General features: G+C 35.7%; 1 protein-coding gene across 2 annotated transcripts in view; it reads right to left on the bottom strand.

Annotated features, from left to right (window-relative positions):
- Positions 1-2,261: 2,261 nt before the first annotated feature.
- The window catches only part of CDC40 (cell division cycle 40), a 54,854-nt gene continuing 32,778 nt past the window's right edge, over positions 2,262-24,337 (bottom strand). For both annotated transcript variants that reach the window (XM_030882836.2, XM_060283570.2), the window contains exons 5-15: positions 23,050-23,189; positions 21,858-21,954; positions 20,170-20,309; positions 19,267-19,341; positions 16,592-16,637; positions 14,271-14,372; positions 12,859-12,974; positions 12,482-12,615; positions 7,768-7,844; positions 5,252-5,396; positions 2,262-4,250 (exon numbers count right to left, since the gene is read on the bottom strand). In XM_030882836.2, the coding sequence (XP_030738696.1) occupies positions 4,073-4,250; positions 5,252-5,396; positions 7,768-7,844; positions 12,482-12,615; positions 12,859-12,974; positions 14,271-14,372; positions 16,592-16,637; positions 19,267-19,341; positions 20,170-20,309; positions 21,858-21,954; positions 23,050-23,189 (1,250 nt within the window). In that variant the 3' untranslated portion in view covers positions 2,262-4,072. The remainder of the gene's footprint in view (positions 4,251-5,251; positions 5,397-7,767; positions 7,845-12,481; positions 12,616-12,858; positions 12,975-14,270; positions 14,373-16,591; positions 16,638-19,266; positions 19,342-20,169; positions 20,310-21,857; positions 21,955-23,049; positions 23,190-24,337) is intronic.

The following is a 24,337-nucleotide window of genomic DNA, read 5'->3' as shown; positions in this document are numbered from 1 at the left end:
TTAAAATGTCTTTCAGAAGATGAAGCAGTAAAGCTGGGTATTTGAGCCACTGTGTGTAAAAAGTGGTACTAGAATTGTATGGACAGTATGGTAACCAGCAGCCACATGTTGCTACTGAGCATCTAGCATGTGGCTAGTATGACTGAGGAGATGAATTTTAAATTCTATTTACTTTTAATTAAGTTAAAAACTTATACTTGATTCAATTATTAGAAAACTCTTAGTAGGTCTGCTTGGAACAACTTAGGCGTGTAAATCTACTTTGTGTGAAACAGATAAAATATTTGATGAAAATTTAGTGTCTGCATTGAGATGTGCTGTTAAGCGTAAAATACACACCAGATCTTAGTATGAGAAAAGTAAAATATTAATTTTAAAAATAATTGAATGTTGAAAGAATATTTTGGATCATATATTATTTATACTAATATCCCCTTTTTAATGTGGCCATTAGAAAATTAAAAATTATGTATGTGGCTCATGTATTTCTATTAGTGCTATACTAGAACACATACTTAAATACAAAATGTTTGAGATTTGAGTTAGTCCCTCAGATCTCAAAAATGCTGAAGGTTGGAGAGTAGGATGTGGGGAGCTAAAAAATCATCTGAAGACAGTTATTGCAGTTACAGGAAGCTGTAAAAGCAAAGGAGTTATCACTTTGTCACTAAAAATAAAGCCACTCTAAGGACTCTGGCTGCAAGTTGTGACTTAAGTTTCAGATAAAATTTCAGTGTTTAGATTGAGAAAATTGTTTCTACAATTATTAAAGTGACTTTGAACAGGGAAGGTGTACATATAAACATGTAAAATGTATATCATATTCACATACATACATGCATATAAATACATGCACACACATACACACACGTGTATATATTTTTGGTTAGCTACATTTCTCTGAGTTTACACACTCTAAACAGTGTAGTTTCTGAAATACTCAAGATAAACTCAGACTCCGCTAATTCTCATTCTTAGTGTGCATATCATCTGGGGAACTTACTATAGTAAGTGCTGACTTTGAACCAGGGAATGAATATATAGTATTTGTAAAATTGCAGTCTTTTGCTAGTTCATTCACTTTATTTACCCACTGATCAAATAAATATTTGATAACATAAATTTTGAACCAGCTGCTAAGATGGAATCTTCTTTCCTCTGGATCTTCTCTTCTCCTTCTTAGGTCCCTTAGTAATTGCCTTGTTTACACTGTATTTCATCAGTTATTTCATGATCCATTGAGAAAGAATGCCGCCAATTAAACTATGACACATCATTGATTTTAAGACATAGCCCTATTTCAGAGATGTTAAAAATGTGAAAAACCTGCATCTTTGATGAAATATAGCATCAGTGTTCCCTAGGTCTCACTTTGAGACCCAAAGTTAATACTGCTGATGGATATTTTGGCCTGGATGGCACTTCACACTTCCCTTCTCCATACCTGAATTCATTATGGTTTCCTCAACCAACCACTACTTTCTTCTGAATTCTGTATCTCAGTAAGTGACACCATCTCCAGGTGGTTCTCAGTCTACACTCTGAGAAACAGTATTCTTCAAGTAGAGTCTCTATAATTGTTGCTAGTGTTGCAATTCTTACAGCTACCATCCAAGGGTTTGCTATTTCATTGTCCATGTTTTCTTCCAGGTAATTAATAAACATGCTGAGGACATGAACCAGCCTCACAATGTATCCTCAAAAATCACTCTATACTGTTCTACTTAGAGAAGTGCCTGTTTGAGGCTACGCCCTGTTCCTTATCTTAAAACGGGCTCCCTATTTAGGACAACATATTCTCAGCCTGTGCTTCAGTATTGAAATATTCATTAAACCTTCACTAAAGCATCACTTTTATTCTAACTTTTAGGAAGGAAATCTGTCCTGGGTGTGACAAAAGGGTTGCGGTGAGGAAAAGGAGCCAGATGGTAACCACTTAATTCCAGTCACAACATAATCTGTAAACTTTCTTATGCTGGAAAAGAACCCCACTCATTTGTATCCTCTAAAATGGATGCAGTCATGACTCAGTGGCACCAAGTGGATAAATATGGACTGTGTTAAACTTAATCTATGTGCTCTGAGGACACTGCCCTGTATTTTTGTCATTTATTTAGAATAAACCCATTAATATACTATACTCACCTTTAAAGCATCATTTCTCCCCAGAAAATCAAAATGACCCATTTAAAATATGCAAATGGTTTAACGTGGTGTCTCAGAGTTAAGACTTAAAAGGAGACTAAGAACGAAAATTTTGATAACACTTTCTACAAAAGTGCTTTATTTAAAAATAGTCTTTTAAAAAAAAGCGACAACTTTTATATACAGTTCCTTAGTTTAGAAACAGTTAAAAACACAATAAAGTAGACCCATATTTTGAAATTATGATTTGTAACATACACAATACTGGTGCTGAACAAGATAGTTCAAATGTATGATTAACTTTTTGTCCCATCATATTTCAGTAATTCACATTTGTTAAAACCAGTGGTTGGGACTAAAGAAAAGCTCCTGTCTGAATTTTTTCCTCTCCAGGAAATGGTAGGCACCCTTCCCAGCAGATAAAGAAATAGAAATCACAGCAGCCAGGCAGTGTATTCTTATTTCTTTGAGTGCCTGTGTGTCCAAAAATACATCTCTACCACTTTTATTCTCTTTTTCTATTTTCTTCTTTGAAATTTATTTATATGTGGCTATAGCACCTGGTCATCTATACCAGGTCTTTTTAAATTTAATGTTTAAAAATGGAAGTTCTAAGGGTATGGAGTATGAACTGCTCTTGATAGCACAGGACTCAGAGCTAATAATGATGTTCCTAGGATATCAACACTCAACATGATTCTGGTCTCCAAGTCAGCACTCTGAGCAGCTATGAACCAATCTTTTACAGCATGGTATTGAAATATTTCACACTACATTCAAACATCTAACATAGATTTGTAAAAAAACAGGAGAAATGTCTTGTCAAACTAAAGTGCTCTTGGTTACTATATTTAAGAGGCTATCTTGATTTCACAATCTGAAGTTGAAAAAAAATTTTTTTAACCAATCACAGTCCCTGCTTCTCAAACTGGGAAACCTAGCCATCTTTCTGGAGTGTCAATTTTACCCAAAGATTTGGAAAGAAGTTTAAAATTTTTCTAATCTTAAAAAGTTTTATTGAATATATTCATAAGAAGAATCAGATTAATTTTAATAGATAAAACATACAGCTTCAAAGAAATTACAAGTTGACATTTTGAACTATGTCCTCACATCCAATCTCCTATGAGGAGTATTTCAGTAGTAACAACAGTGAAGAGGTGAGTGACCTAGGAGACCCTGATTTTTGAAAGTGTAGCCAGGTCTTTATTGGACAGTAAATACAAATACAGTTCAAAGTCTTGATTCATCCTCTTGAGTTCCATCTTCAAAAATAATGTAATTCTCTAATTATATACAATCCTGTCTATACTGATCAGGAAGAAAGTCAAGGAAAGAACTCTGGACTGATTTTTATTTTACACTGTTTAATAATTAGAGGAATGCTGCAGTCAGAGAAGATTGCTGGCTTACAACTAAACAGACACAACATATGTCATAAAAAATAGTGGAACTCGTGAATCCGAAAGATTAGAACTTGACCCACTGAAAATAAAGGGAACAGTAACTGTGGGTGGTTTTATCCTTCTTTCAGATTCACATTAAATTATACCATCCCTGTTCTTCCCTTTTTGTTGAAGAGGTAATCCACTAGGGATTCCTTCTTAGCTCTAAAGGGATCCTTTCAGTACGTCATGGGAGTAAACCCAAACTGCCTGCCAAAAATAACTACTTGTCAAATATAAAGTTAATGGTCATTCTCTGTATAAATAACATCTATAAAGAACAAAATGAAGTTGCCAATGAAATTATACGAGCCAAATTTACAAAGTTTTTTTCTTTTAAAACAATGGTTCAACTTCAAAAGGCCACGTAAGAAAATCATAATCTGTAAATCAAGTTGTCATTTAACACATTTAATAATTAAATATAGTTAAATATGATACTGGATCAAAAATGATCCCAGATAGTATAAGGATTAATCCCATTAATCCCACAATTTAATGAGACCATCCCAACCACAAGTTATGACTTTAGATGTTTCATGAGGATGCCACACTGCACCTATACACACTTTATCATGAGCTTTGAATCTACTGTAGAGTTTTGTGGTCTTCCAGTCCCAGATGTTTAATTTTCCATTTCCATCTCCTGAAATCACATAGCTATAATGAGAAGAAAAATAAATTCAAATTATTCAAACACCTTCAACTGGTAAAGTGGGTGAGGAACAGAGAAATAATTTACCTTTTCACCTTAACGTAAGAAAATCACTGTGAATTATATAATACTTAGAATAATAAGGTAGAGTATAAAGCAGTCTATAATTTAAACTTCTATCAGGAAACCTCCCCACTGAGTGACCAATCTAAGAGTGAAAAATTATTTTTAACTTGGAAGATTGGGAGAGCCAGGGGCCACAGTGAATGCGGTATCACAATCACTCTCTAGACAGTCAGAAACAGTGTAAGGGAACCAATTTCATACAGAGCCAGCAAACACATGTAGACCCATTCAACTATAGTGGACTCTACCACCTTCATAATTATTTTTGGCTCCAACAGCTTCTGAATATATACAAGATTCACTCAGAGGTAGGAGTCTAAATCCCAATTACCAGGCTAAACATACAAGTTTATAGGGATTTCTAAATTAGTGATACCCATACATTTTAGCTTAACAATAGGGGAATGAATGCAGAGTTTCACTCTTAGGAAGGCTATAGGCTTCAGAAATCTAGTGTGACCAGAAGATGGATTTGAGGTTTCAGCACAGAAAAGCTGTAGTGAAACTGTTAACTTCAACCCTGCAATACAGGATTAATTCTTCTGGTGCTCATTCAATCACAGCAATATAGAGATTACAGTCCTTCCAGCCTTGCTTAGAAACGCAGAAAGAAAGTAGGACATAGCCTATAAAGACAGGGATTCATTATGTGGTTAAAGGGCACAGAACTAAACAATATAAAGAGACAGACTAAAGAACTTAAAAAAAAGCCAAATGTAGCTGTCTTAATTTGTTCTTGCCTTTTATCTGGCACTTTGACAATCTGAACAATTCTCATACAATTACATATATAAAAGTGATTTGTACAGTGTTATTTGTACAGCAGTAGTTTATATCATTATATATGAATATAGGAATACATGAGAAGGTTTAAACTTACCTCATGTCTGGTGAAAAGTCTACCTGACAAGCATAGCCTGCTACCATATGGCCCTTAAAAATTTTTTTCTTATTTAATCTAAATCTGTTCTGTGCTCCAAAAATTAAGATTTGGTTGTCCATTGATTGGCACGCTAGCCATTTCCCTGTAAATTCAATAAATGAGACATTTTAGAGGAAGACTGAAAATTTTAAAAAGACTTTATTTAAATATGTTCAATCATTAATATTGTTTTATTCCCAACTACTTCATAATAGTAGGAAAATTAATTTACCATACCACCTGTAAAGTGTTACAAATTTGTTGCTGGTGAGAGGTATTTATATATAAAGTAATGGATTTTGCTCATACAATCTTATATCATTTAGCACTTTTCCTATAAAAGCTTTCTTGTTTGTTTAAATTAGGATATACAAAAACTCTGAGTTTAGCATTAATAAAACTAAATTTTATGAAATGAAATTAATTTGTAGTAAGTATAAACAATAGAACCATGGAGAGAAAGAGACTTATTTATGTTAATTATGGAAAGAGGAAGGATAAACTCCAGGTGAGAAAACCTAGGATTATTAAATAAAACTGTACAAAGAAAGATATGACTAAAAAAATTCTAGTAACTGTTGTTGTGGGCCACACTTGTTTTTAAAAAATTTTTTTATTGAAGTATAGTTGATTTACAATGTTGTGTTTAATTTCTGTTGTATAGCAAAGTGACTCAGTTATACAGATATATATTCTTTTTATATTCTTTTCTATTCTGGTTTATCACAGGATATTGAATATAGTTCCCAGTGCTATACAGTAGGACCTTGTTTATCCATTTTGTATATAATAGTTTGCATCTGCTCACCCCAGATTCCCAGTTCCCCCTCCCCCACCTCCCCTCCCCCCTCCCCTGGCCACCACAAGTCTGTTCTCTGTGTTAAGTCTTTCTGTTTCATAGATATGTTCATTTGTGTTGTATTTTAGATTCCACATATAAGTGAAATCATATGGTGTTTGTCTTTCTCTTTCTGGCTTACTCCACTTAGTATGATAATCTCTAGGTCCATCCATTGTGCTGTAAATGGCATTATTTCATTCTTTTTTATGGCTGAGTAGTATTCCATTGTATATATGTACCACATCTTCTTTATCCATTCATCTGTCAGTGGACATTTAGGTTGTTTCCATGTCTTGGCTATTGTAAATAGTGCTGCTATGAACTAAGGTGCATGTATCTTTTCGAATTATAGTTTTCTCTGGTTAAATGCCCAGGAATGGGATTGCTGAATCATATGGCAACTCTATTTTTAGTTTTTTGAGGAACCTCCATACTGTTTTCCTTAGTGGCTACACCAATTTACACAGTATAAGAGGGTTCCCTTTTCTCCACACCCTCTCTAGCATTTATTATTTGTAGACTTTTTAAAGACAGCCATTCTGACTGGTGTGAGGTGGTACCTCATTGTAGTTTTGGTTTGCATTTCTCTAATTAGCAATGATGAGCATCTTTTCATGTGCCTACTGGCCATCTGTATGTCTTCTTTGGATAAATGTCTATTTAGGTCTTCTGCCCATTTTTCAATTTGGGCCACCTTGCTTTTATCTACCCAGGATCCACCAAAGCCACTAGAGTCTTAACTGCAGTATCTTTACATCCTATATATTTGTAAACATGATTAACTAAGGGATGACTCTAACAGTGCTCACAGTCTGACTGGGTAAATGGCCTTGTTCAAGATGGGCACAGTATTTGTAATGGATGGTTTAAAAATACACTATATGAAATTCAGGTGCACAGTGACAAATGTGACTGTATACAATATAGTGATTATCAGAACAGCACCCAGTGAGGTTGCTCTTCTCATAAAAATCATAGGGCATTTGACAAATATCACTGATTTGCCTGTGGCAGATGCCCCGACTAGAAAAGCAAACTCTTTCTTGTCCCCTCTTCCTTGCTCTATACTCACAGTAGCTACTGAGTTCACAATGCTGCCCAAATATCGGATCCTCCACTTTAATATCATCATGTAGAATTATATCAGTATATCTGTAGTACTTGTACTTAAAAGGCAATGAATTATTAAATAGAAAATGGTATTAGACTTATCTTTTTAATTTTTGCCTGAAAAAATCTTTTACAGTAAATTGCTAAGGTGTTCTCTATGAGGAACCAGAACAAAATTTCCTATTCTCTGAAAGAAAAAGAGCTCACAATAAATCACTGAGCTGTTGAACATGATTCTGTTGGAAGGATAATTACATATAAAAAAACAAATCCTGATTCTCAGATAGAAATCCTTAGATGCTCGGGCAATGTTAGTTGCAAATCATCATTTCTTTTATATTTACCTTTTAAAAATAACAAGAGAATGGGTGAGGTGACTCACACATGAAAACCAGTGATTATTTCTAATATTGAAAAGATTTCCTTATATAAGTATGGCACTGTGACAGACTTCCCCTAGGAGGGAATGGCCAAGGCTCTTTTGAAAACAGAGCTCATTTAAAAACACTATCTACTAACTTACCATTTGGAGACAAAGTCACTGCAGGCATTGAGTGCATGCTGGGTTCTGCTATATACTTGAAATCCACAGGGATATCCCTAAAAATTAAAAATAGCATATCAGAATAGTAATTTCTAAAAGTACTTTTAGAATAATAATCTCTGAAACAAAAGAGATGCTCTTGAAATTATATATTTAATAAACCTTTCATGAAACTTCCTGGAAGAAGGAAAACCACAAAATGACATTCTATTGATTATTATAAAGCTTTTACTTTACAAATGACTTTCCATGATAATTACAAGTGTCAGTGATTTAGTTTTCTATCTCTATTTGATTTAAACTTTGGCCTTTATGTTTAAAAAAAATCTGTTACTATAAGTTCTTTAATAATGAACTCATCTAAAAATGTACCATGGTAGGCAGAAGCAAGATGTCTGAGCAAGCCTACAGGGAAATATTCTTATTTTACCTGCCAGTCAACCATAACTTGTTACTCTGCAAGCAGGTGAGAGTGCTAAAGAGCTTTCAGCAATGCAAGCAGATAGATGGTAGGCAAAGATGTACAGGGATCTGCAAGCAGGTCGAGCCCATCCAGATGGGTAAGGGATGGGTAAGGTAGATTAAGTGCTTGGTACCTGGACATCTTCTGTTTTTCAGCTTATTTGTAAAGTATTCCAAATGTGTACAGTGTAGGAGAAAAAGCATTAAAATTTTTTTCTTGTGAGTGATACAAAAGATAAAACAAAAACAACAAAAATCCAAAACTAGTCACCTAAATCTAGACCTATCCAAAATTCTAAGTGTCTTTTCATTTTTAATATTCTCCATGATAAAAAAATTCTTTACTAATTCTGAAGGATTTTGGTCCTTCAGAGACCATGAGACATCAGAATTGTTTTTTATAGAGTAATGTGTGGGAAATGTAATCTGATGAATAATACAGACTATAAAGCACCAATTTCAATGTCAAACCATGGTTCAAGTTCAAAGACTTTGATTAATTAGAACAATAATAATAATTTGCCTTTTAAGTAAGCATCTTCTCTAACCATCTCTCTATCAACCCGGAAGAAGAAGCAAATGATTGGAAAAAACTCTATCAGAGTCTTGGTTGGAGGAAAACATTTTCAGGTATAACCTGAAGAACAGTATCATTTATCAAATCTCCAACCCTTTAATACCTCTAAGTTACCAATGAGAACTGACATTCAGAATGAATGACCCAAATGTATTGAGAAGAGCCTCAACCTTAAAAAGGTTCAACTACTTTTCCCTTCTCATTATTAGTGGCTGATAATTTTATAACATGAATTAAAAAATAAGAACATTTTCTAAATTAAGTTAATGATAGTTCAGGTTCATATCAATCAATGGTTTACTAAAATTCAAACAGATCCCTTACTTCAAGGACTCTTGGTGCAATGAGCTCTATAACATGAAAAGAATCTGAACACCTGTGAACTTCATAATTGCTAGTAAAAATGCTAGGCATAGTTCTATTTAATAAACATAATACTATATTCTAATTAGAAATTGTAAATCAGTATAATAAGCTAGTAACTTATGTTACAAATAATCTTCAGTCTGGAAATGAGATCATCAAAAAAACAAAACCTAACAAAAACCTATGAAATTTTAAAAATAAAAGAGACATTTGTGCCAACCACTGTAAAATTTTCTTTTAAAAACATTTTAAGAAAAATAAATGCCTTTGGGAGAAAACATGCCTATAATATCTCATGAATTTAGAATTTAGGCAATTAGGATACCACAGGATGCTCAATATCTAATTACAATCTCCTGTTCTTCTTTAAAACTGTATAGTAGTCTTAGTTTGTATAGTATTGTTTAAGAAAACCAAGGTTCCTTTGGGTGAACCTGGAGGGTAGGTGTTATGCTAAGTGAAATAAGTCAGACAAATACTGCATGGTATCACTTATTTGTGCAGTCTTAAAAAAAAAAAAGTCAGATTCATAAAAATAGAGAGTGGAATGGTGGCTGCCAGGGGCTGGGTGGAGGGGTGGGCAGGGAATTAGGCAAAGCTAGTAAAAGGGTACAAACTTTTATCTGTAAGATTAATAAGGTCTGAGGTTCTAGTGTATACACCATGGTGGCTATAGTTGATAATACTGTATTGCATAATTGAAATTTGCTAGGAGAGTAGAACGTAGTGTTCTTACCAAACAAAAAAGTAAATATGTGAGGTGATGGATATATTAATTAAGGGTTAATGAATTATTTCACACCGTATACGTATATCAAATAATTATGTTGTACACTTTAAATACATTACAATTTTATTTATATCTCAGTTTTAATTATACCTCAATAAAACTGGGGAGAAAAAAAGGAAAAGAAAAATCTTTGGAGTGGCTTCCCTGGTGGCGCAGTGGTTAAGAATCTGCCTGCCAATGCAGGGGACACGGGTTCAAGCCCTGGTCTGGGGAGATCCCACTTGCTGCGGAGCAACTAAGCCCGTATGGCACAACTACTGAGCCTGCGCTCTAGAGCCTGCGAGCCACAACTACTGAGCCTGCATGCCACAACTACTGAAGCCCGCGTGCCTACAGCCCATGCTCCATAACAAAAGAAGCCACCGCGATGAGAAGCCCGCGCACCACAACAAAGGGTAGCCCCCGCTCGTCGCAAGTAGAGAAAGCCTGCGCGCAGCAACGAAGACCCAACACAGCCAAAAATAAATAAATTAAATAAGTAAATTTATAAAAAAAAACAAAAAAATCTTTGGAATCAGTTTGATCTGAGTTTGAATTCTGGCTCTTTCGTTTCTCGTGGAACCTTGGGCAAATTACTTAATCTATCTCAGTTTCCTTATCTATAAAACAGGAATAGGAAATACACCTATCTCGTAAGATTACTTGCCCATTAAATGAAATAGTTCATGTAAAATGCTTAGTGTGCCTGGGACATAGAAAGAGCTCAATAAATGTAACATCATTAATAATCATGACAATGAGTTCCTTAGATATTCAGTGCATACTACATGCCAGGCACTGTGCTGGTGTTGAAGACAGATGGAGAATTTGACTGACACAGTTCTTTCTCTCATGATTAAGAACTCGTCAGGATGCAACACTGTAAATCAACTATACTTCAAAAAAAATTAAAAATAAAGAACTCAGCAGGGAAGAGAATAAATAAGCAAGAACTAAAAAGCTGTGAGAAGCAAAGGGTTGTCTGTGGGATAATAGAGAAGATGCCTAATCTCATGTGAGGATTGGTTAGGAAGGCTCGAATAGCAAGTGAGAATTAAACTAAAATCTACAGGATGTCATCATTTATAATGAAACAGTATCATGAGTCTTAGGAGTATTTCTTAAGCTCTGAGAAGGAAAAAAAAGAAACATGATCATTTAATCAAAATATTTTACTGACCGATGCTCTAATTAGAAAACATACACAAGTGTTCTAAAAGCCCTGTAACTGGTGCATCATTCAAACATTTACCAATTTCTTTTATACTACTTCCCATTTTCAAATGGAGCCGAAAATATCTGATAGAAACACCTGAAAGTTTAAGTATAATCAAACTGTTACAGTACATAAAACAAAACAGCTATATGTACACTAAACTATCTAGCTTGTTGTGCAAATGGTCTATATGGCTCATATAAAACTATATCCTTATCAGGTCCTCTGCATGTAACATCATTTCTGAAGTAGAAGAGATCTTAGTTATGAGATAGTCTCAAACCATGGACATTAAGAATGATGTTAAGACTATGTGTAAAGTACAGTCAACTCTCCATTAATTGGGGGTAATTTGGAGGGGTATACTGGTGATGGGAGAAACAGCAGTTAAATTACATTAAATCTTCAATTACCCAAACTGTCCTGACAATGGTTAGGGACGTGCTCAGGTCCCCAAACAGACTCAGTTTCAGGAGGAAACTACTGCCTGTAGTTCAAGGCTTCTCACTTCCTACAGCTGAACAACTTCTGGGGGTAGGGAGATAGTTTCTAGTCCCCGCAAGGCTGTAACCACAGTTGAGTTGTGCCTTATAATTGACTATCAAAACAAGCTGGGTTCCAACCAAACATTAACTCTAAAAAAAAGATTATTATGCATTGCTTTGAAAATCAACTATAAAACATGATCTATGATAGATACTTAGTGAAATCAGCTTTAGTATTTCTTGACTTTAGAAAAGTGTTTTTTTCTCTAGGAAAGCAAAATTAAGCAATATATTCTGATTATAATCTACAAGTAAAACATTATGGGCTATAAACAGCAGGACACGGGTGATGACATGGGGCAATTTTCAGTACTGAATAATCAAAATGCAGACATTTAAAAAATTAAGAGATTTAAAAAATATTTTCTTTGGGTTGGTTCTAAGGCTAGGATGTTATGCTCAATCCCTAGCATAAGGAACACAGTCTATACGTGTGTGACCCCTACTTTTCGTCAGTCATTTTGCAAAGATGAATAAGATACCTAATAAAGAATGTAAGATGGCACTATATAAGCTTTTTTACTAGTGCAAGAAAAAGGACTCAAAATACATATTCTTTAGAAAGATTATCTAAAGACTATGAAAAGTAGCATGTTTAAATTTTTATTTTCATATTCTGGATACCTAAATAGTTAAACCAGTTTGACTGACAGGCCAGAGATCACAGTTGTGAAAATATTCAAACTGAAAGCCTTTCACTACAAAATTTTAAATTGTTTGCTTTATATTAATTAGATTTTCTACTGATAAAAACTCACCATTCCCAAACTCTTAGGCTCTTATCATCAGATGTGCTCACAAATCTCCTATTCTCATCAACAAAAACAATGGTGTTGACAGCTCCCAAATGCCGATCATATTCCTGTACAATTTCTCCACTTCGAATGTCCCACTGTATATCAAATAAGAGAAATGGCAAAGAGCAGATTTATGAAAACAAAGATCATAACTGTGGAAAATGGAGAAGGAAAAAAGATCTCCAAAATCGTGTTTTTATAGATTTACTGCTTCCAAGACTAGAGCATCAGCACTCCCTAGAAGTAGCAAACATTAAACAAGTTAATATTCCTTATTCTAGCCCCTCATATAGTGTAAAGCTCAGAAATCTTAATAAAAATATTGTGAAAAGACTTACTTGCACAATCTTTTTATCAGACATCCCAGCCACAAAGAGATTTTGCTTATCTTCATCAGGATTAAATTTGACACAATAGGGTACTTTTCGGTTTGTAAATCTTGATATACACTGTCCTAAAACCAAAGACCCAAGTTAAAGTAGGTAAAATAAATTTGACCATTTAAAGATAACCCTGGGATTAAGATCTAGAGATCATTTGCTAATAAATTTTGAGGAATGGCAACCTGCTTGTTCTTTACTGTAAACTACATTGTTCCTTTTCAAGGATTTTTAATGATTAAAAATAGTATATTCAAGGGGCTTCCCTGGTGGCGCAGTGGTTGAGAGTCCGCCTGCCGATGCAGGGGACATGGGTTCGTGCCCTGGTCCGGGAAGATCCCACATGCCGCGGAGCGGCTGGGCCTGTGCGCCACAACTGCTGAGCCTGCGAGCCACAGCTACTGAAGCCCGCGTGCCTAGAGCCTGTGCTCTGCAGCGGGAGAGGCCACTGCAATGAGAGGCCCGCTCACTGCAGCTAGGGAAGGCCCGCGTTCCCGCGTGCAGCGGCGAAGACCCAGTGCAGCCAAAAATTAAATAAATGAATGAATAAATAAATTTATAAAAAAAAATGCAGCTAGAGTTGAGGACCACTGCCAAAGAGGTTAAGAGTATGGGCTTTGGCATTACAGAGACCTTGGTTTGAACCCAATTCGACCATTACTAGCTGTGTGACCCTAGAAAAGTTACCTCTTAAGCCTCAGTTTCCTCATCTATAACAATAATAGTATTTAATCTCATAGTGATATTTTAAGGATTGACCAAGATACTGCAATATAAGCACTTAGTACAATGCCTGGTAGACAGTGTTCAATAACTATTACCTATTTTCTTTATCCTTAAAACTCAGTAGGATGAAAGATGGTTGTCTAATTATATAAAATTATATAAAATTATATAAAATTATACTACAACGTGCTGATGTAATCAATATGTCTGTGAATATATAAAACCAATCTTTCCATGGAAGTTTAGACCTACATTTTAACCAATTGGGGCAATTAAATTAAATTCTGCTCATCAGTTATTTATTGTGCTTCTATGTTGTGCAATGCAGTGTGCTAGGTTATGTAGGGGAACAAAAAGATCAATTAAATAGTCTACGGAAATTTTAAAATTTCCTTGTCTATCAATATATTTGCTTTATAAATTGTAAATATTTGGTGGAAAAGAAATTTCATAGTAAAAGAGCTACTTATATAGCTGAGTTTCAACTCTACAAACATTTTGTGATATTAGCTGATAGTCAATGATAAGAGAATCAGCAGTTAGGGAAGGTATCATTTTACCACAGAAGACCACTCACATTGTTTCATTTAAAAACACTAATTTATAAGGTAAATAGATGTTAGTATAAGTGAGCTCTTTCTTACCTGTCTCAGTGTCCCAGAGCTTAAGATACCTGTCATAAGCTGCACTGAGGAACTGTGTTCCTGCAGTATTAAAGCAGATGTCCCTAACAGCTTTACTGTGACCTAAAGGCAGAAACAATAGAAATGGAGGTGAGGTGAAGTATGTTCTTTTAAAATATAAGCACCATAAGAGAAACAGCATTAAACAGTATTTTTCAAGCCATGCTGTGAGTCAAAATCACTGGAACCCCACATGCTGATTTACTGACTCAGAATATGTTATGTGTGGGCTTGGGAATGTAGGTGGTTTTTTTCCCCTTTGAAAAGCTCCTCTGGTGATTCTGATGCATAAAATTTAGGTAAGAACCAAAAGAAAAGATGTAACTTTGTTTTAAAAAGTCTCTCATGCACTCTCTTAATATGTTATACATACAGCTGATGACTAAACAGTCAAAAGAATTTAAGGAAACATAATAGTCCAGTTATTGCCAATGAAAGAGAAATGGCTGGTGACGTTTTGAAGGTTCACTCTGAGAATTACTTGCCAAGCTGGAAGTGAAAACAAAGTGACCTAAACCTAAGGTTCATGAAGTTGTGGCCTTTGTTCAATAATTGTCTATTTCTGTGATCACATTCCCGAATTTCATAGAAATGGATTCAGAATCTCAGAAACTAAACCTTTTTGAAAACAAATATTAACTATTATTTAGTTTTAAAATGGCATTTGACAATAATGTTAAGGTGCTTTCCTTGGAAATCAATCTTGCCTGACCAGTGAATTCTTCTGAAAGTTACAGAGGCAAATAAAATATGATTAAATGAAAGCAGAAACTTTCCTACTCTTTACCATCCCACCATGACAAAGACTGCCAAGCACAATTGTGCAAGATGTGCATGGCACAAATTGTCAGCCGTACCCAGGGGTCCTGAACCACTACCACCGATGACCTCCAGTCATGGCAATTAGGCATTCTTTTGTACAGCAGGAGTCCCAGTCAGAGCTGCTATCATCTTTCTAAGTAGGAAATTTTCAGTTTTCCACTGAAAAACTGCCAGTGCAGGGGAGACAGATGGAGATCAAATCCCCTGTGTCGCAGGAGACATTTTGTTCCCTGTACACTGCTGAGAGCCTTCCCACAAGTCTTCTTCTGGGCTGCCCTGGCATCTCAGGCCGCATTTGTGCAGTGAGGCCCTAAAATCGTAACAAAGCACTGGCAAATGGACCCCCACTTAAATCTAAAAACAAAGCCAATGTAATTCACACAAATACCATTTCAATTTGGTACAGTTAAATTTCAAAACATAACTAGCCTTCACACAAAATCTGACAAAGACAATAAACTAGTATCTACCAACAAGGCTGTCCTCTTTTTGGCTTTCTTTCCTTCAAGGAATTCTCTCAACCTTATCTCTTTATCTGTTTTTGTTGCCAATTCCTAACCTCTCTGCAAAGCTCAACATCTGGCTATCTAATTGCTTACTGGACATTTTTATCTCAGTATCTCAAAGGCAGCTCAAATTCCATTAGTCTGAAATCTCATCATCTTCCTATGATGAGTAGCACCACCATTCTTCCAGCCACCTGAGAGTCACTCTAGATTCCTGCCTCACTCTTATCACTCACTTGCTAACCAAGTCCCATTGGTTTTAACTTTTTTTTTTAATTTCTATCTTAAAATTTATTTTTTATTTTTACATCTTTATTGGAGTATAATTGCTTTACAATGGTGTGTTAGTTTCTGCTTTATAACAAAGTGAATCAGTTATACATATACATATGTTCCCATATCTCTTCCCTAACTCTTGTTTCTTTCCTCTCTCTCTGCTGCTTTAGTTCAGGCTCTCATTATCTCTAACCCAGACCAATGAAATAACCTTGTAAATCACTTTCTTGCCTCCAGGCCTGCCCCACCAAAGCATCCTCCATACTGCCACTGTGATCTTTGTAAACTTCAAATCTGATCACGTTGCTTTCCTGCAAGAACAGTTCAGTGGTTGGCTTCCCAAGGCCCCCAGGACAGTCTAAAGGTCTTCCATACTCTGCCCTCCTCTACTGCTTTTCTCCACTGTCATCTCGTACTATATCCCTCAGGCTAACAATTCTGAAGTATAAGTGGTTCCCTCAAAGCAGTATGCTTTCTCATTCCACTCTTGCTTTAGCTTCTGCTGCTGTCTCTTCCTAGTTCTTTGTCTACATGGGGAGACTTACCCCTCCTTCAAGACTCAGCTCAAGTCCATGAAGGCTTTCCTTCATATCAGTGTAGTAAAATTACTGTTAATGTTATTGTAGTTTAAAAAGTCTTTCCAAACAGATTTATAGCCAGAGAGAAAAGAAGTATTACCAATAAATGTTCGCAGACAGCGCCTGTCTCCATAAACCTCCCATAGCTGGAGAAAAAACAACACACAGAAACATTAAATTTAATACAAGACTTTGATAAAATGACAACTATCAATCACTAACAATAGTCGTATGCCAGCTATGTATGTGCATATCTGTGTGTGTACAGGTTATTTAACCAAAGGCATTATATATCATTAAACATATTGTTCAGTGCTGTTAGTGACCTGCACTATTTGGACTACACACATACGCATGTGCACACACATACACACACACTTTAAAGCTAAACTCTGAAATCAAGAGAACTTAGATGGAGCTTATACAGGTGGTTTTCATTTTCTTCTTGTTCTTTTCTGTATTTGATATATTTTCTATGATGAAAAGTTTCTACTTATGTAATACTATGAACTACTTTTAAAAGAATTATGTTATTAAAATATAACATTTTGGTACTGAGAGGTTTTTTTTTTAACTTTTCTGAAGTATTAACTTATAAAAGCTGTTATGAAAATGATAATCTAGACTAAAATATAACAAGTTCATAATTCTGATCACATCTAAAGCGAATTAATACAATAGCTTTGAAACTACCTTTATTATTGCCTGCCTCAAATCCAATCCTTGACAGTGTTGCTAATGATCTAAAATAGAAAGCATTTCCTGGCCACCCAGTGCCTACAGGATAAAGTCTCAGTTCCCATAGCATACCAGGAAAGGACCCTAGGTCCTGGTCCTTTGCCTTGATTGTAGTCATTCTATGCCTCTCAGATTTTAGACTCTAGCAGTCACACCACTTGCGGTTTTCAGCACATACCATGCTGATTCATTCTATTTACTCCTCTCAGACATACTCTACTCCCTATGCCCTTCCCCTGCTTACTTAGTTACCTTCCTATTGAGGTATGCTTCCTCTCTGAAACCAGAATACCTTGCATCTGCCTCTACAATGATCATTTACATCATAACGAAACAATCACCTTAAGAGCAGGGACAGTGCCTAAACAATTTTTTTAAAATTTTATTTATCTATCTGTCTTATCTATTTATTATTTATGACTGCATTGGGTCTTTGTTCCTGCACGTGGGCTTTCTCTAGTTGCGGTGAGCAGGGCTACTCTTCGTTGCGGTACGCAAGCTTCTCATTGTGGTGGCTTCTCTTGTTGCCGAGCACAAGCTCTAGGTGTGTGGGCTTCAGTAGCTGTGGCACGCAGTCTCAGCAGTTGTGGCTCATGGGTTCTAGAGCACAGGCTCAGTAGTTGTGGCTCACAGGCTTAGTTGCTCTGCGGCATGTGGGATCTTCCCAGACCAGGGCTTGAAACCGTGTCCCCTGCATTGGCAGGAGGATTCTTAACCCCTCGCCACCAGGGAAGCCCCTAAACAATTTTTCATCCTCAGTCCTTTGCACATAATAGGTACCTAATAAATGTTTACAGACGTGAACAAATTAAATTCTATGCTGGTCAAACAGAAGACCTTAATCTCAATTAACATAGTCTGTATAAACTGCAAGTTAAAGGAAATAAGTCTTTTTACTCCAAACTGTTGTCCGGTCATTTTAAGCCACTAAGTTGAGGTAAATGCCTAAATGGTTGCTCTCATCAAAAAAAGCTGCCTTTATATGTTGTTACTACCCATGAATTATTTACAAAGAATAAAATTTTCATGAGTCAACTTTCCAAGACTCAAGAGCACTATAGGGTTGATATTTATTGACCAGTATAATGATCCAGACACAGAAGACATAAAAAAGATAAAAACCATGCTTCCAGATTTAAGTTTTTAAAAGGCTTTCCCATATTCAAGTTGACATGTATTGGCAAGTGAGTTTTTCTACCACACATTCTACAGCTGAACATCAACTAAAGTTGGACCTTCCCAAGACTATAAAAAGTGTGAGAAGAGGCTGGGAGCAATTCTGCTACTAGCATTTAGAAGAAAAAGGGTGAATTACATTATCTGCTCTCTAAAAATGGGTTTTCTATCACATGTCCTCTCTACCTTTAAGGTACTAAGGAACAAATGAACTCAGTTACATATCTAAAACCTCTATAAAAATGCATTATTGGTGATTAAATATTTACGTGCCTAAAGCCAATGTGATTGATTATGTCCTAATCAGCTATCTAAGCTTACAAAGAGCCTAGCCAAGGGCCTCCCTGGTGGTGCAGTGGTTAGGAATCCACCTGCCAATGCAGGGGACACGCGTTCGCGCCCTGGTCCGGGAGGATCCCACATGCCACGGAGCAACTAAGCCCGTGCACCACAACTGCTGAGCCTGCGCTCTAGAGCCCGTGAGCCACAACTACTGAGCCTGTGTGCCACAACTACTGAAGCCCGTGCGCCTAGAGCCCGTGCACCGGAACGGAGAGTAGGCCCCACTCACCTCAACTCGAGAAGGCCTGCGCATAGCAACAAAGACCCAACGCAGCCAAAAAATATAAATAAAAATTTTAAAAAATTAAAAAAAAAAAAAGAGCCTAGCCAATTGGACCACAAAGCCATATCTGAATCAACGTGTTTGGAAGCAGTTCATAAACTGCTGCATTCACAGGGCTTAAGAGAAAATAATTAGCCTCTAATTGCCTAACAAACCCAGATTTATCTATAATAACCGAATAGATTTAACCAAAGCACTAGCTTTGTAGCACTCCTACTCTGTTACTGAAAACTCACCTTAATTTTACAGTCCATGGAACAAGACAGCAACAAATGGCCAGAGAGAGGAAACAATCTGACTGCACTGACGCCCTGTAAAAAGGAATTAAAATTATGTCAGAAGCATTTGAAATCTCAGCTAAAATTAAACAGAAGGGAAAGACAGTGTATTTTTAAGCCACCTAATTTACTATTTTTCTTCATTCTAAAAATCATACCCTAGAATAACCTTCGTTAGTATTCTAAGAGCAGCCCTTTGGACGCTAAGCTTTTCAAGATTTTTTTTTAACCTTCATTACCGACTTCCTCACCCAAGGGAATTCTTGGTCAATCATGTTACTAATGCCCTCACTCCTCTTCCTTCTTTTACTCAGTACCTTTGCTCTTTGCTAAGAGCTGGAAATTATCAGTTGGAACAGTGCAGATGACAAAGAATAGTAACATCAAAATTTTCAAGTGTCTTTGTCTCTGCATCAGTTTAAGAATATCATAGTGTATAAACCAGGGAGCATCTAATCTTCTTTGAAGTGTGATAACTCTAATTGCTAAGGTAAAATTATTGAGGCTTTTGTGCTAGTATCAGCCCATTACTCACTGACTTGGTGCCCAAGAGGAAGAATATTATGGCAGGAACTTGGAGGCGAAGGCCTGGGCTACCATAAGGGGATAGGACACCAAATCATGAATGCTTATGTCACGGCCCAATCAGATGACCTTGAAGACTGAGTATTCACTTGTGACTCATATGTGTTGGTACCGCCAGAGTCTGACTCCGGTTTATCTTCAGTTTGACCTCCCTGTTCTATCTTGACTTCTCTACATCTTTACTAGAAATATTGAATGTCCCACATCAATAGCTGAAAAGTTATGCTGGTGTCACTGTTATACATTACAACAAACAAAAACAACCAATTTGCTTACCTTTGTGTGTCCGGACCACACATGAATTTGTTTTTTGGGAAGATAACACTTCTCAGGTGGCACAGGTGACCGCAGATTAACACCAACATCCTGAGGTATGTGAAGATAGGACCTGCCTTGATAGTCATACATTTCTTTAACTGAAACAAGAAGGCAAAAGAAAGCAGTGAACAAATAAAAGCCATAGTCATGAAATCTACATTCTTAAAATAATAACAAACATTTTATTCATAGGGATATTGTTGCATATCAAGGTTTTGGTAAAAATACTCTGATGATGTTAAGACCAAGAGTCAGCTAAAATTTAACTGCCTGAAATCATAGCTATTATTTACAATTAGTGGTAGTATTTTAGAATCCCTAAATATCGAGAGAATATCAGACCTTTAAATAAGCTCTTACTTCTTTATCCAGTTACACATTTTAGTGGCATATACAAAGACTCCACTGCAGTACAATTACAGCGAGAGAAGAAAAGATAACACTTGGGCCTTGTGAGTCATTGGCAAAGAATCAGAAGCAAAACAGGATAAGAAGGAAGTTAAAACAAAACAAAAATATATCAACTACCCTTTTCCCTGCTTTCCTCCTTTATGTCCTTCCAGGTTCTTTTTCCAATCTCTTTTCTACTTTCAACCCAGATTTTACAATAAAGTCACATGTGAGAATTAAATGACATAGTATATATAAAGCATTTAGTAGCATGCTGCACAGAGTAAGTACTCAATAAATGTTGGCTATTATTGTTATTATGGCCACAAGCACCACAGTACTAAATAGACTCCTTGGAGATAAAACTGGAGCTTGAGAAGCTAAACGTGACCTCGTGAAACCTATATATTTGATAAGTGATATAACATTAGAATAATCAATACTATCAGAACTGAATTATTCTTTTAGTCTGGTAGTCACTACATAATTTCCCCAATATAACTAGTTACTAATGAACCAGGTAGAGTTTAGAATATAATTTATTTTGGTGAATATGCATTTCCTTCTACAAATCAAAGTAAGTATGAGAATCTTAATCTCCAGTCCACTTACATGAAAAACAAAGTTTATTCTTTTAAAGTATTATTTAGTAACAGTTACGAACTGTGATCATACCTGGAGAATATTTGGCTTGGGTTAAAAACAAAAGGTTAAAATGACTGGGGGAGGGCTTCCCTGGTGGCGCAGTGGTTTAGAGTCCGCCTGCCGATGCAGGGGACACGGGTTCGTGCCCCGGTCCGGGAAGATCCCACATGCCGCCGAGCGGCTGGGCCCGTGAGCCATGGCCGCTGAGCCTGCGCATCCAGAGCCTGTGCTCCGCAATGGGAGAGGCCACAACAGTGAGAGGCCCGTGTACCGCAAAAAAAAAAAAAAAAAAAAAAAGACTGGGAGACTAGTTATACATCAAAAAGAGTCAACTTTATCTTAGGAAAGAACAGACTGTGAACCATAATCTCCTTTATCTACCTTTAAAAAAAAATTCATTAGCACTTCAAAAAAAATCATCTGTGGCTATCTCTTTAATTAGAACATAGAAGAGGTTTGCTATAATTTCTTTGGGATGCAAACTGTCCAATATAATTCTTAATAAAATGAATTCTAGCAGCTGATTAGTAAAGGCAATACATATATTATGTGAACAGAGTAAATATCTGAAAGTTTATCATAAAAATGAGGAGGCATAAAAAATATATTACCATGTAAGATTGTCTTTTCCTCTCCAGGTTTCTCTTCTTCCTGTTTGCCTTTTTTCTGCCTCTTTGCTGTAATTTCATCCAATTCTTTTTGTTCTTCCTAAGGGAATTAAGGAGTGAACTTTTAAAATGGATGTTCTAGAACCCCATCCTGGCCAACATTGGTCGTAAATTCTTTATAATGAGGCACACTTTTTTGGTGAGGCAATAGCCGCAAGTATGTCTCCCAGGATAACAATCTCAACTCTTTGGCAGACTACAAAATGGCACTAAACACACAGTGGGTACTAGTTAATACTTCTAAACTCATTGTATACAAAACCCATCCTTCTGGGACACCTAGAAAGTAATTTGATGTATTACGCTAATTATGTAAGTGAAAAAATGAGGCAATTAGAAAATCTAGTACCAGAAAAGACAGTGAATTTTAGCAGATGATGTTCTTCAGTAAACAGCTTTTAATAGTCATAAGGATATAAGCAGTGACTACAGATTTGTGACACGACTTTTGTGGGAGAAGCAGTAAAAGCAAGGTGGGGTAGTAGTAAATCCTTATAATAACTGAGAAGTCAAAATAAATAAAGAGCAGCATATATGTATTACTGAGATAATTGGATGTGAGATACAGCTAGAATGTAAGCTTCATGAGGATGCGATTTTCTTAATCTTTTCCACTGCTATATCCCTATGACCTAGAACAGTGACTGGCTCATAGAGACAGTAGGATTAGGAGGTGGAGAGGGGCAAGTAGGGTTTTATAGTTTTACTTTATAAACTTCATAATATTATGAAAAAAAATAGACATACTACTTTGTTAAAATTTTAAAATAAAATAAATAAAACCCATCATGAATTCTAAAATCATAGAAAGGCTGATTCTGTAATTACTATCTGAATATCTGGCATCAGAAAATCAGCTACCATAGCACCTTAATAGTATTATCAAGGTGATTTTTATTAAAAATTGTTCAATATTATATTTTAATTAAAAAGTATGGAAGATAATAAATCAGAAAAATATAAACAAAAATTACTCCAAAGAAAAACAAAGGAATTATTGTATTTTCTCTATCTAAGGCAGAGAAATTCTGATGAGTCATTTGGTTCTCTAAGGAAACCTCGTTTATTAATATAGGTATCCTTCATAGAGACATAGCAGACACCTGAATTGGCAATGAAAAACATCACAGCTTACTTCTGAAGGTTTGGCTACATCTTTTTCATCCACATATTTTGCCCACGGTCCCAAGAAACCATCAATATTAGATGCATCATTTTCTTTGAATTTTTTCCTCTTTTCTATTTTCTTCTGACCAGTTTCAAACACAGTTAAACCTATATTAAAAACAAAAAAGCAGAGATCATAAATATGGATATTTTCTAAAGAAACAGCAATGTATATATTTATATATATTTATAAACACAAAATATTTAAAACACAAAACGAAACCTACATGAATCAAGATACACCAACTCATGCTATATAAAAAGAGACTCAACCTTCTGGGCAAAGCAGCTTTCTAACACTGCAATATGTTGAAAATTCTAGTATATGTGAAGGAAGAAAAGACCCAGGTATGTAATCCTGCAGTGGTACACAATCTTTTTAATTAATCACAGATCTTTATCAGTAGATTTTACCACTTTTTGAAAGAAACATAGCAATTTAATAATGCTGAATAATGATAAAGTTACCTTTGAAAGCAAGAACAAGCTAAAATTTCTCATTCAAAAGCTGAATTAGATAAAATTACATTAAATAATTAATAACTTTTCCTTGCTTCACTTGCTTCACTGTATTGTAATGCAACAATATAAATTAAAGAAGGTTTCACAAGAATCTGGTACTTCTTCCAGGTGATCTCAATCTAAACTTGACCTCTAATACCGTAAATCTTAACAGTAAGAAGAAAAGAGGAAAGAGGATGTTTCTGGTTGGGATTCTCATTTGATCAGTAGGAGGTGGCATGCTGTGTGTAGTCATTAAATTGGAAAAAGAAAGGTTTACGGGAGTCAGTCAAAATTTAACTGCTAACTGAGAATCTAGCTACATAAAGATGTAGCTTGTAGAGGTCTAACAAAGAGAAAAGCTTAACCTATATTAATTCAAATCAGTTTCCTTTAAGCTGTGTTATAACAAAAGGTTGTTAAAATCCTATTTTAACAACAATCTAGCTCATAAACCATCATATAGGCTAGCGGTTCCCAACCTTTTTGGCACCAGGGACTGGTTTGTGAAAGAAAATTTTTCCATGGACCGGGGGGTGGGAGGGTGGGGATGGTTTGGGGATGATTCAAGTGCATTACATTTATTGTGCACTTTATTTCTATTATTATTACACTGTAATATATAATGAAATAATTATACAACTCATCATAATGCAGAATCAGTGGGAGCCCTGAGCTTGTTTTCACTTGCCACTCACTGATAGGGTTTTGATATGAGTCTGCAAGCAGTTGATTTATTATGGTCTCTGTGAAGT

The sequence above is a fragment of the Globicephala melas genome, chromosome 14, assembly GCF_963455315.2.
Source record: "Globicephala melas chromosome 14, mGloMel1.2, whole genome shotgun sequence".
Classification (NCBI taxonomy): domain Eukaryota; kingdom Metazoa; phylum Chordata; class Mammalia; order Artiodactyla; family Delphinidae; genus Globicephala; species Globicephala melas.
Note: the sequence above shows the minus strand (reverse complement) of the source record. Positions and strands in the feature narration are given on the sequence as shown.